General features: G+C 35.9%; 1 protein-coding gene across 3 annotated transcripts in view; it reads left to right on the top strand.

Moving 5' to 3' along the window:
- Window positions 1-13,537, top strand: part of LOC107690446 (MAP/microtubule affinity-regulating kinase 4-like) — an 86,645-nt gene that overhangs the window by 64,792 nt on the left and 8,316 nt on the right. For all 3 annotated transcript variants that reach the window (XM_016488793.1, XM_016488792.1, XM_016488794.1), the window contains 12 exons: window positions 2,781-2,829; window positions 3,450-3,515; window positions 6,011-6,081; window positions 6,273-6,329; window positions 6,501-6,737; window positions 7,855-7,974; window positions 8,094-8,193; window positions 9,100-9,209; window positions 9,298-9,481; window positions 9,683-9,894; window positions 10,544-10,647; window positions 12,472-12,747. In XM_016488793.1, the coding sequence (XP_016344279.1) occupies window positions 2,781-2,829; window positions 3,450-3,515; window positions 6,011-6,081; window positions 6,273-6,329; window positions 6,501-6,737; window positions 7,855-7,974; window positions 8,094-8,193; window positions 9,100-9,209; window positions 9,298-9,481; window positions 9,683-9,894; window positions 10,544-10,647; window positions 12,472-12,747 (1,586 nt within the window). The remainder of the gene's footprint in view (window positions 1-2,780; window positions 2,830-3,449; window positions 3,516-6,010; window positions 6,082-6,272; window positions 6,330-6,500; window positions 6,738-7,854; window positions 7,975-8,093; window positions 8,194-9,099; window positions 9,210-9,297; window positions 9,482-9,682; window positions 9,895-10,543; window positions 10,648-12,471; window positions 12,748-13,537) is intronic.

Here is a 13,537-nt window from a genome sequence, read left to right as displayed (position 1 = left end):
ATAATTAAATGTTAAACAACACAAATATCCTTTATGTATTTAATCTCATTCTATTTGCTTCTGACCTTCGATGATCCAGTTCAACCATACTAATAAGCAAAAATGACTCTAGACAAACATTTGTGTGTCTTTTTTTATTGCTGAAGTGTGTTGAAATGTCTTCTTCTGCATTCTACTGTACGGACGTAAATTTACTTTCCCTTCAGCCTGAGGCTTATTCATTTCACTTCTGGTGTGAAAAGGCTTTTATATTTGCCAAAAATAGAACTTTTTTATTTTAAAAACAAACAAGCAAGCCCTGTCCAGATTTAAAAAGTAACGCAAAAGTAACGTAACGCATTACTTTCCATAAAAAGTAACTAAGTAACGTAATTAGTTACTTTTTTATGGAGTAACGCAATATTGTAATGCATTACTTTTAAAAGTAACTTTCCCCAAAACTGCATATATTTAAGCTCAACATTTCTCTCTTGCATTTGTTTGTTTTTTTCACACAGCTTATGTGAATTCTGGGATTGTCTTCTCCACAGGATTCATAGGATTCTGTCTTAAAATGTGGCCAAAGCAAAGTATAAGACAGCATAATTAAGTTGCCTTTGTGTTGAGAGGGCACGTGATGTATTAAAATGCTGCCTCTGTAGGCAGCACACTAGGATTTGGAACAAAGCCATTGCATTTATATCATTATGTTTATACTGTGTTCAAAAACTAACTTGGCCCTCATTCCCTATCAGTTTGTTAAGCTTTGTGTTGTGATGCTTTTTGTCAACCTATGATTTTGGCCCAGGGGTGGGAAAGTGAAGCTGCACAGGCTTCTGAAATGAAAATGAATGGTAAATGGAAACTAACTGATGGGACACACAGAGGGCAGTGAGTGAGGACAAAAACAGGACAAATGAAAGCATGGCCTCTCTCTCTCTTTCATTCGGATGTTCTTCCAGGGTGACTGACTACGTTTTGGAAGAATTAGATCAAATGGTGTCGTGTCTGTCAGCCGTCAACACATTCCACTTATTTTGCGTTTTCACGCTCTCCTCTGTCCTTTACCTTTCCTTTCTATTTGTCCGACTCACATGTACACTCACAGTCTTCGTGACTCTTTGTCTTTCAGTCACACTCTCTCTTTTTCTGGGTCCGTCACTTCTCTCTTTGACTCCATCTCTCCGCCCCTCTCCTTTTGTCAAACAAGGTCCTTGCAGCAATCAAATTCTGCTTTTAAACAGCAGACGGACGGTTCTCACACACCTTGTTTGTCGTTTCATTGTGGCCATTAGGTCGAATTTCCTAAAGGGTAGTTCACAAAAAAAGGGAAATACTGTCATGATTTTCCTTCATACAAGCCCACACAGGAAAAAAAAACCTTATAATAATAAAATATAAATAAATAACAATTAAATACATTTTTAAATATACTTCATAATTTATATATATATATATATATATATATATATAAAATGTGTAAATATATTTTCCACCAATACATTAAATATAAATAAATAACAAATATATACATTTTTAAATATACTTCATAATTTATATATATATATATATATATATATATATAAAATGTGTAAATATATTTTCCACCAATACATTTTTCGCCATTTTTATTTTTGAAAATATATTTTAAAAAATTTAAAATGTATTTTTTAAGCATTTAAAAATATATTTTGCCCTTCATATATTTCAATCCAAGAAAATTCATAGACGGATGTTACATTTGAAGAAGAGCTTTATTTGTTGTCTATAATTCATGGGAACATATAAAATCAGCAAGGAAAATAATTTACAATGTTCCAAAGAAAATTGTGTTTAAATCTTTATAAATCTAGTTTTGATCTCTAGTATGCTGTTCCATCCACATTTGTATTTAGCCTAAATATAGGCTACTCTAAGACTGGAAATGTATTTTCATGCCCCTGAAATATATTTTGGTATATGAAGGTTGAAACTAAAAATATTTTTTTTAATTTCAAAATATATTTCATTGAGCTTCACTGTTTACAACTTTATTTAGCATATATTTAAAATATGTTTTGGCCAGAATTTTATTTTTTTTTTTCCGAATGGGAGGAAATGTTGGAGGGAGGAAATTCGAAGGATACTTTGTGTGTAACAGCGATTCAGCTTTGTACCACAAGACTGAGATTTTCAGCAGCAGACAAGCTACAGCATAGCTCTGATGTCCTAGACAACGGAACGAAAGATTGGTCACAAGATGGGTCTTTTTTTGGCTTGATCCCTTTTCCGTTCAATTTAACTGCCATTAGAAAGGACAGGCTGAGCAGGCGGCACCATGGGTTGTGTCAGAGAGTGTGAGCTGTTTTGTATTTATCGTGGGATTCGGTGTAAATGCTATTTATGGATTTGCATGAATCCCCATCCATCAGTCTCTGCAGGGTCATTGTGGATTCTGATGTTTTATTGATGTAATCATTGAAACGTTTCTGACAGAGATGATTTTATCAACCACTAAACATAACTGAAAAGAGGATCTGAACGTCTGAGACCACTAGTGAAAATGTTTTGATTGTATTATCAAATTATATTATCAGCATTTGGGTATAAAGTAATTATAATTATTATTTAAAAGTAAATATTAATTATATGTATTGTACGTAATAGTTAATTGTAGGCTATTTAATTTCTAATTATATTAAGATTTAATTATAGTATATTCATTTTTAATTATGTATTACGAATATTTCCATGTTGTTGTTGTATAAACAGAAGTTTTTATCTAATTTTACTGATTACTTTCTCTCTTTATTTCTCCTCAGCTCTTTCGAGAGGTACGGATCATGAAGGGCCTCAATCACCCAAACATAGGTGAGTATTTTAGATGCTTTTGCGTGAACGTTTATTTTGCCAAAATGTCAACATCTGAGGCCTCTCAAAACACACTGACCACCTCTAAAATTCTTTCAGTTTATATTATCTGCATCTGTAGCAGTGTTGTATTAGTATTATTAATATACTTTTATATACAATTTATTAATATTTTGAATTGGCTTTTATTTTTATTTCTTCCATTTTTATTTTGTTTTTAGTTAGTAATTTTGTTATGTGCTTTAGTCACTTTTATGATTTTTTTCTAAATATTTTTATTTAGTTTTAATTTATTTTTATTTAGGTTTTAGTAATTTTAGTACTTCAACTTATTTTATTACAGTTAGTTGCCAAGGCAGCATTTCTAAGTTTTTCATCTAATATTTATATTTTATTTTATGTCAGCTTTGTTTCAATAAATGTTGCACTTCATGTTGAACTGTTAAACTTCAAAAAAAAATTTAATTATTGGGTAAATTATTGAGTGAATTTTCATTTTTGGCTGAAGATTTCCTTGGAGTCAACAACCGGCACATATTCTCTATTGCTCGGTTTACTTATAACTTTTTTGCACATGGTAAAATGATCTTCTGATTGTGAATTTTTTCTTATATCTACAGTTCAGCTCTTTGAAGTGATCGAGACGGAGAAGACGCTTTACCTTGTGATGGAATATGCCAGTGGTGGTACGATTCCTCCCCACTTCAACATACATACATGCATCCTACATGTACACACTTTAAAGGGGTCATATGATGCTTTTTTAAAGATCATTATTTTGTGTATTTGGTGTAACAGAATATGTTGACATGCTTTAATGTTCAAAAAACACATTATTTTTCAAATACTGTGCATTATTGTAGGTCCTCTATGCCCCGCCTCTCTCAAACGCTTCGTTTTCTACAAAGTCCCTCCTTCCGACAAGCGCAGTCTGCTCTGATTGGCCAGCTGACCCAGTGCATTGTGATTGGCCGAACACCGCAAGCACTGTGGTGATGTGGAAATGTAATGCCCCTTACCATAATCGCGAGCTGTAGATATGTGGGGGCGTGTTAGAACGAGCCGTTTTAGGGGGGCGTGGCAGAGTCTTAACTTTGATAAAGAATATCTCTTTTGTTTTGAGACTTTAGTCTTTAATACTTCAGGGATCTTATCTATGCACAATCAGCTTGTAACACTCCAAAGAGAAAGGAAAACTTGAAATCGCATCATTTGACCCCTTTAATGCACTTTTAGAAAAAGTTACTTCAATGTAGCAAATTACTTTGTTGAAAATGAACAAATTATGTTTCTGCTTTTGTCTCCTTCTCATTAATACCAAATATACTGTCTAGCTTTTAACATAACTTTCGACATGAATAATCACACGTCTCCAGTCTTTGTATGCGCTCACTCGTAAACATGCATGTGTGTGACTGTCACATCAATGAGCACAGCTGCACAGGCTTCATCCTTTATCTCTCTTCTTATCTTTCCCTTCCTTCGTCCTTCTATAGGTTTCATGTGCATTCACTGAAGCCGGGCCAACACAGCTCAGCAATTATAGTGATTTGCCGCTAGTAAAGATGCTCATAGTCAAATCAGGCTTAATTTAACTTTAGCCCGTCCTATTTGTGGAGCTTCAATTGGCTGCTCTCTTAATGAATCACACGTTTCCACTCCTAATCTATCTGATGAGGCTGATGCACGTGCAAGAGTACAGACAGGCACGCGTACAGCGCTAGCTTATACTAGCTTATCCAATGTGTGGGGAAGTCGTGGCCTAATGGTTAGGGAGTTGGACTCTTAACCCAAAGAGCAAGGCACCGAACCCTCAACTGCTCCCCGGGCGCCGCAGCAAAAATGGCTGCCCACTGCTCCGGGTGTGTGTTCACGGTGTGTGTGTGTTCACTGCTGTGTGTGTGCACTTTGGATGGGATAAATGCAGAGCACTAATTCCGAGTATGGGTTACCATACTTGGTCACGTCACTTCACTTCACTTCACATTCTTACTGGAAGCTCATTCATTATCCATTCCTTCCTCTAATGAATCTCATTCTGTCGTCAGTGAATACGTAGCAGAATAAAATATTGCATCCAGTCGTTGGGTATTAAGTAGTATTAAATAACTTCATTAGTCAGGCAATCAATTGTCAGTTGACAATCAATTGTCTATAACTAGATGAGTTATATTAGTATATCCATTACCCATCCAATGTGTGCTTATTGGAATCTTTACTCAATGTAGTTTTATGTAGGAATGTGCAATATATTTGTACCATATGGATTGTTGAACAATATTAGAGAATTTCCTATGAGCAATAAATTGTTTAAATAATTTACTCACTTAAATTTCTTTAAATAATATTAATAACTTTTACATTTTTAGCAAATCTCAAAATAAATATCCATTTTTCATATTGTACATTATAATCTTGTGATGCCTGATTCCATTTGATTCACTTTGATTTGTACTTTTCAGTTTTTTAAAATCAAATTTTAGACTAGTGTAGAATTTTAATATCGGCTGTTTATCAAGAGGAATTTAGACACATTTATTTGTATAGCGCTTTTCATAATGCACATTGTTTCAAAGCAGCTTTATGGAAATTCATGATGTTAATGTTTATGGTATCTTAATATCTTCATGTGTTATAGTTGCATTTAGCAGATCAGAGCTGGGTGATAATATAGTTTACATTTTGCAATGATGCAACAGATCAAGCAGTTGAAATATTCTATAGTATATACACTGAACAAAATTATAAACGCAACACTTTTGTTTTGCACACCTGTGCAATAATCATGCTGTCTAATCAGCATCTTGATATGCCACACCTGTGAGGTGGATGGATTATCTCGGCAAAGGAGAAGTGCTCACTAACACAGATTTAGACAGATTTGTGAACAATATTTGAGAGAAATAGGCCTTTTGTGTACATAGAAAAAGTCTTAGATCTTTGAGTTCAGCTCATGAAAAATGGGGGCAAAAACAAAAGTGTTGCGTTTAGAATTTTGTTCAGTGTATCTCGCCCTTCGCAGTATCAGTTATCGACCAAAATAAATTAAAATAGATAATTATTATCTTATTTCAACTATTTCCTTGAAGAAGTTTTAATTGGATTGTTTTTAAAAATGAATTAAATTTTGGAAAATATTATTATTATTTTTAAGCGTACTCAATTTTTTCTTCTATGGTAGGTGAAGTATTTGACTACCTCGTATCCCACGGGAGAATGAAGGAAAAGGAGGCGCGTGCTAAATTCCGGCAGGTAAGACATATCACAATCAGTGCAACTTGAAACTTGTTCACCTTTGATGAAATAAAAATCTAAAAGGAGCAAAACCAAGCTGTATTTTCTGTTTTTAATGTGTTAAACATGCTATACATTTTTATTCCTATTACCCTGTTTTATTCCTGTTTCCTGTTTCAGAGATGTCGTTGTCTGTGTTTCTCTTTCAGATCGTTTCTGCGGTTTATTACTGTCATCAGAAGAAAATTGTTCACAGGGACCTGAAGGTTATTGTTCTTTCACATGACATATTATGTCATTTTATTGCATCTGTAGCTTTCATAAAACAGTAAACTGCTTTATCATTACACACTTTGCTCCCTTTTAAAATAACCCCAAAGCGCAAAGCTATTAAATTCCTGCTCATGGTCATATATCCCATCTTATACCTCACTCAGGCAGAAAACCTCCTGCTTGATGCAGACTCCAACATCAAGATTGCTGACTTTGGCTTCAGTAATGAATTTACGCTGGGCAGTAAACTGGACACATTCTGCGGCAGCCCCCCTTACGCCGCCCCAGAGCTCTTTCAGGGGAAGAAGTATGATGGGCCAGAGGTGGACATCTGGAGTCTGGGAGTTATACTGTACACGCTGGTCAGCGGATCACTGCCCTTTGATGGACAAAACCTCAAGGTAAATTACTCAACTTAGTATAAGAAACGAAAGAAAGGCCTTGAAAAAGAGTAGAGCGATGTATGAGTATGTCAAAAAGTCATCCAACGACCATGTTTATCTAGATATGTTTTAATTTTAATATTTTTTCCAGTGGTAGGTTGGAATGCACTGATATTAAAATTCCCCCTGATAGACATAAGCTAATAGTTATTTTTATATTATGGGGCGATAATTGATAAATGGTTGCCATTAACATTCTGCACTAGTTTGTGTATATTAATTAAAATAAAGCACAAACTAAACTAAAATCAATCATTTTTAATGCTACAAGTGAATTTAATATTACAGCATTATAATGTACAGTATGGAAAATAGATTTTCATTTTGAGATTTGCTTAAAATTGCATTTAACAGTGTTATTACATTTTTTTATATATTAAGTGACTATTAAATGATGGCAAAAACAATCCACATGTAAAAATAATGAAAATGCTCACATTTAAATGTATAATATCAGCCAATATATATCCAATATCAGCAATTATAATAAATAAAAATATGTAATGTCCTGTTATTATGCAAGATTTATATATTTCTATTGTTTGTGAGCACTATGATAGCTCTGGTCAATAAAATTGTTTATTTATTTGTTGCATATCAGTCAGTTACTCTATTTAAGGGCTGCATGTATTGTCTATATTTCAGTAAAAACATATTTGATCAGTAGATATTATTATATTTTTCTCATTCTCGAAAACGGTGAAATTCATCCATTGAAGATAAAAGAAATTACGTCTACATTAAATAAATGCCACATTGTGTTTATTGGTAGAAACATTCAACTTTAATTTTAAGGACATTTTTGTTTACTTTTGTTGCAAACTTTTTAATATGTTGAGTCACAACTAATATTCAATGTAAAATCTTGTGTCATTCTGAACAGTCATATGACAACAATTTGAGACATTTTCTAAGGCAGCACACGTGCAGCAGTTGCTCTTATGAGATGCTTTGCTCTCAAGTAATGTAGGTCAAGTGAGCTGTGATTGTTTCTTTGTGCCGTGAGGGCGATTCGGTGGCTGACAGGTTCAGAATTAGGTTATGTGTTGAATAGAAGTCTGTGTTTTTCCCTCAGGAGCTGCGTGAGCGTGTGTTGAGGGGGAAGTACCGTGTGCCATTCTACATGTCTACTGACTGTGAGAGCATCCTGCGCCGGTTCCTTGTGCTCAACCCCACCAAGCGCTGCACCCTGGAGGTGAGGAGGAGCAACTGTAACCCGCAATCGACCATCACAGTTGATAATACGTCTTATTGTTTGCATGGATCTTGCGGGCCGTTGCTCACTCTGTCTGACTTTCTGTTCTTCCCTTTCAGCAAATCATGAAGGATAAGTGGATGAATGTCGGGTACGAAAACGACGACCTGAAGCCTCATGTAGAGCCTGTGGAGGATTATAATGACAGCAGCCGTATAGGTAAGAAATCCTGCCACCACTTCCCCTTTTGGCCCTTTTACATGATTTTTTTAGAAAATAATTTTCTTAAAAAAATTATTTTGGCTTTCCTGTATATAAACATACTCATAACAAGATGTATCTTGCACATTTATGCATTTTTAATACATATTTTTTATAATATTTAAGTAATAAATTTACATTTTTGTATAATTTTTTACCCCATTGCCAAAATTTTATTTCTCTAGATATATGATTAAAACAATTTGCAAATGAAGAAAAATAAAAACCATGCAAAACGTATGGTGTAAATACAGTTTTTCAGTGTTTTTGAAAGTAGTCTCTTATGCTTACGAAGTCTGCATTTATTTGATAAAAAAAATAGTCAAAACAGTAATATTGTGAAATATTATTACAATTTAAAATAACTGTTTTCTATTTAAATATATTTCAAAATATAATTTATTCGTGTGATGCAAAGCTACATTTTCAGCAGTCATTATTCCAGTCTTGAGTGTCACATGATCCTTCAGAAATCATTCTAGGAAATCTTTTGTAACAATGTAAAAGCTTTTTGATAAATTTAATGCATCCTTGCTCAATAAAAGTATTAATTTCTTTAATAAAATCAGTAGTGTTTATTCTGTGAAGAAAAGCTTACCTTTCACAATTTTACTTATCAAAGTAAAATGTATCTTGTTTTTAAGATGTATATATTTTTTCTTATATATAACAAGACAAGATAAAAGATATAAAAAAAAGATAACAATAAATATTTTTTTGCATTGTAGTAACAAGAAGGTTGTGTTTCAAACCTTGCTAGCAAGGCACTTAAAACCAGATTGCTTAAATTTGGTTAAAATTGTTTGCTAAATGACTACTTGCTTATTTGCTTTAATTATTTTTGCTCTCTCTCTGGTCATACAGATGTGATGGTAGGAATGGGTTACTCCCGTGATGAAATCAAAGATGCCTTGAGCACACAGAAGTACAATGAGATATTTGCCATGTATCTGCTGCTAGGCCGCAAGAATGAGGTGAGATAGGGATTGCCGCTGACTTGAGAACAGCCTGTGCGTTATCCTATAAGTGTGTAATATCTTACAGTATATGTTTACCATATAGGATGGCGTGGAGTCCCGGTCGAGCAACAGTTTGTCTCTTGCACGGGTGCGGCCCAGTCCCATCACTAATGGCACCAGCAAACACTCCTCCACCTCCTCGTCCAGCTCCACCTCTGCCTCCAGTCACACTAAACCCCAGCGCAGTGCCTCCACCTACCACCGCCAGAGGAGGCACAGCGACTTCTGTGAGTCCCGACACCCCTCATGGATCATTTCATTTTTATAGTTTGATATTATTTATAGCTTAATTATAATTATAGGTTAAAATAATAATAATTATTATTATCAGTAATAATAATAATTATTAATAGCAACACATTTTATTATTGTTGTTGTTGTTGTTATTAACATAATTTATAATTGTCATTATTTATAATGTTTGTCAGGTGGGCCATCAGTGCCAGTAACCCACCCCAAGCGCAGCCCCACCAGTACAGGAGAGGGGGAACTAAAAGAGGAGCGTCTGCCCTCGAGGAAGGCCAGCTGCAGTGTGGTGGGCAGTCGTAGCATCCCCCCGTCGAGCCCCATGGTCAGCACAGCCAACAACCCCAACAAAGCTGAGATCCCTGACCGCTGCAAAGACATCAATGCAACAACGGTAATCAAGCACAGGAAATCATATACATCCTGTTGCAGGAAATATCAATTAAAATATTAATTGTTCAGGAGATTTTTCACAATTGTTCACAAATTCGGTCTTAGGGTTTGTGCACTATATTCCAAGTCTTTTGAAGCCATATGATAGATTTATGCAAGGAAGCAACTGAAATATAAGCCGTCAACCTTACTTACAGCCGTGGTCATCGTTTACTTTCATTCTGTGAAAAAGGGAAGCTGGATATTCTGCTATAAATAACTTATTTTGTGTTCCACAGAAGAAGAAGAAAAGTTTCCAAAGACAAGTAAAATGATGATGGATTTTTCATTTTTAGATGCACTATTCCTTTAATAAAGTAGAAAATAAAAATCATGCTAATGACAGTTCAAGTGCCGTCCATTAAAATGTTACATAACTTCCTGTACACCAAATGCATCAATAACAACAATTATTCCCCGGGATATAATGGCACATGTTCACATTCGTTATCAGCATTCTCTGGTCATAAAGTGATGTTTCCTTGCATGCATGAATTTCTGAGGACAGTTGTGTCAGAAAAGCACGTCATATTTGGATAGCTGCAATAGTATATCTGTGTAAAATCCATTGTTTTTGGTTTTCAATACCTGCTTCCTGTTTCATGCTTTAGAACAACATCCCTGCCAGTACCATGACCCGTAGGAACACTTATGTATGTACGGACCGTACAAGCACTGACAGACACACCTTACTACAGAATGGGAAAGAGAACAGGTAAAACGTGTCTCTGTATTTTATTTTTGTATATACTGTATGCATTGAAGTTTCAGAATTGATGTACATGCTGAAGCCAAAAATATTTTTTTCTGTGTGCTTGTTTATTGAGATGGATTTGGTCTGTTATGCTTCAGCAGTGGCAGATGGTGACTGCTTAGCTGTCCTTCTATCACCCTCCTCTCTCTCTTTCCTCCTCTTCGGGGGAGGCCCAAAGACTGGGTGTCATGTGACTTAAAGAGACTGAGAGGAGGCACGTGGATTGTCTGGGTCGCAAGGCTGCTTGACTGGTAGACCTAAAGAAGCCTCCCTCCCGCGAGCCCAGCTAGTACAGCACACGTGTCCACACACGCAGAATCACTGTCACCAGAATGTGACAAATACACAGTGAAATCTGAGAGGAAATCTGAAATGATTTTTATAATTTAATACAATGTTTTTTTGATTGCAAATAGTTTTATCAGGGTAACGATTTTAATGATATTTATATTTTACAATTAATATTAATAAGTCACAGATTTGCATATTTGAATTGAAATAATGTAGAATATTTCAATAGAATTTGTTAATTTTACTGTTTAAAATCATCAAACCTAAATTCTGAGATGTTAAATCCCAGACTAGTCTCAAATTTATTGGACCCCATATAAACACTGAATACATTCAACCCAGCCAAGCTATTTTAAACCCTTCATCACACAAATTTTCTGCCCAGAACTGCTATTAATGACTGCAGTGTTTCCGACCAATAGAAGCTAATACGTGAAACTCTGTTATAGGAAATCCTGTGTGTGTGTGTGCGTGTGTGTAAGGTCCATCAGCGCAGGGTTATTTAGAGCGTTAAGTGAAGTGGCCCCGGGCCAGTGGGCAGACTGAGGCAGCATGTGAGATCTGTTAGATTTCTGCCAAAACTGAGCGAGACGGAGGGGACAGAGGCAGTCCGGTGCCAAGAGCTGCACGTCTGTGACGTGAACCCATCTGAACTGAGACATTAGTAGTGCTAGTTGCTATGGACAGCATCACTATTCCTATTCAAGAGGAGAGGTGTGCTACTGCTTGTCTAAGCGATTCCAAAAGTGTTCAAGGGGTCCTTAGTAACAACACCCTGTTAACCACCCAAAGCTGCTAACCACCACTATGAACACCTTAGTAATGCCAGTACCATGTGAGTAGTGGATCATCATTTTTCTTCTTGCTCTCCTTTTCTCTCTTTGTCCTATGACTTTCTCTCCTGTTTCCCTGGTTCGGATTAGTTTAATAAACAGAAAATAAAGAGATTTCTCACGCCTTCACCATTCTCTGCGTATCTCTGTTTCCAGCATTCAGATGTGCAGTCGTGTGCAAGCTTTTTTCCGCTAAGGGTTCAGTTTTAATTTGCCTTAAGTGGCTGTTTCTGAGATGGGAATAAGAACACAAGAGAGCTCATGCCTCAGTGACTCAGCATCCTGCCTCACATTTACTAAACCCAGCCAGAGCTGCCTCTGAGCCTCGAGATCTGATATTGGTTTAATCGTATCGCTACAGAGCTGTTACCGTGTTTCGTTTTGGACTTTGTATTATGGATTGAGTTCTGTTACCAAAGTAGCCTCCAGTTAGATCCATGATAACTGCTAATTAAAGCTAGATTTTTGCATTTTCACGTGCATTTTTGCCTGTGCAAAACTTGCTACCATAATGTTCTGGGTGGTTGTTAGAATCCTATAATGATTGTTCTGGGTGGGTATCAGTCAAGTCCATAGCAAAAGCAATGCTGGACGAGTTACACACAACTTCAGTTTAGGGGGAATTTAATTTCCATCCATGTTTTCTTGTCTCTTTCCTCAGCTCTTTGTCACATCGATTACCTCCAGCCTCCCCGTCCACCCACAGCATCTCCGGGGCTGGGGCCTCCAGCTCCACATCTTCCGAGCGTTCTCGGTTGACGAGGGGCTCCACCATCCGCAGCACCTTCCATGGGGGCCAGCTCCGGGACCACCGGCATCCCACCCACGCACCCCCCACCTCACCCATCCTCTCTCACGAAGCAAGCCCTCTGCCACACTCCCGTAGCCGTGCCACCACAAACCTGTTCTCTAAGCTGACCTCAAAACTTACCCGCAGGTAAGAAGAGAACGACGGATTCTTGTAAACCAGAATGACTTTAAGAGAGTAAACTTTTGAATATTATAGATAAAAATAGATCCAAATAAAATCAAGTTCCATATGATCAGTTCGCTCTTTCCAAATATTCCGCTTTTTAGAGTTAGCATGGTGCTATCTGAGGACGTTTAAGGCCTGTTCACACCAGAGAATAACTATAATAATAACGATAACTTAAACGTTAACATCCACACCAATGGATGCTAATTATAAGTATAACAATAACTATATTACCATCCACCCCAAGATCAATGATTATAAAGATAACTATAAAAATAACGATATTTGTGTCCGCACCAACAGCCGGTAACTATAAATATACCTACAACAATAATTATATTCATTTTATATATATCCACCCAATGGACGCTAACTATAAAGACAACTACATTATCATCCGCACCAAGGAACTATAACTATAAACACAACTTTAACGATAACTACTGTATATTAATGTCCACAACAACAGATGATAACTATAACGATCACTATATTTTTGTCCACACCAACAGACAATAACTAAAAATCTAACTTTTATGATAACTAGATTTGCGTTCACCTCAAGAATGGTAACTATAAAGATAACTATATTATTGTCTGCACTAACAGACGATAACTATAAAGATGGCTATATAAGAGACCACACCAATAAACGATAACTATAAAAATAACTATAATGATAACTACTGTATATTAACACCTACACCAACAGACAATAACTACAACACTATAATATAATATTATATATATA

The sequence above is a fragment of the Sinocyclocheilus anshuiensis genome, unplaced genomic scaffold, assembly GCF_001515605.1.
Source record: "Sinocyclocheilus anshuiensis isolate Anshui unplaced genomic scaffold, SAMN03320099.WGS_v1.1 scaffold1455, whole genome shotgun sequence".
Classification (NCBI taxonomy): domain Eukaryota; kingdom Metazoa; phylum Chordata; class Actinopteri; order Cypriniformes; family Cyprinidae; genus Sinocyclocheilus; species Sinocyclocheilus anshuiensis.
This window is presented reverse-complemented; position numbering and strand designations above follow the sequence as displayed.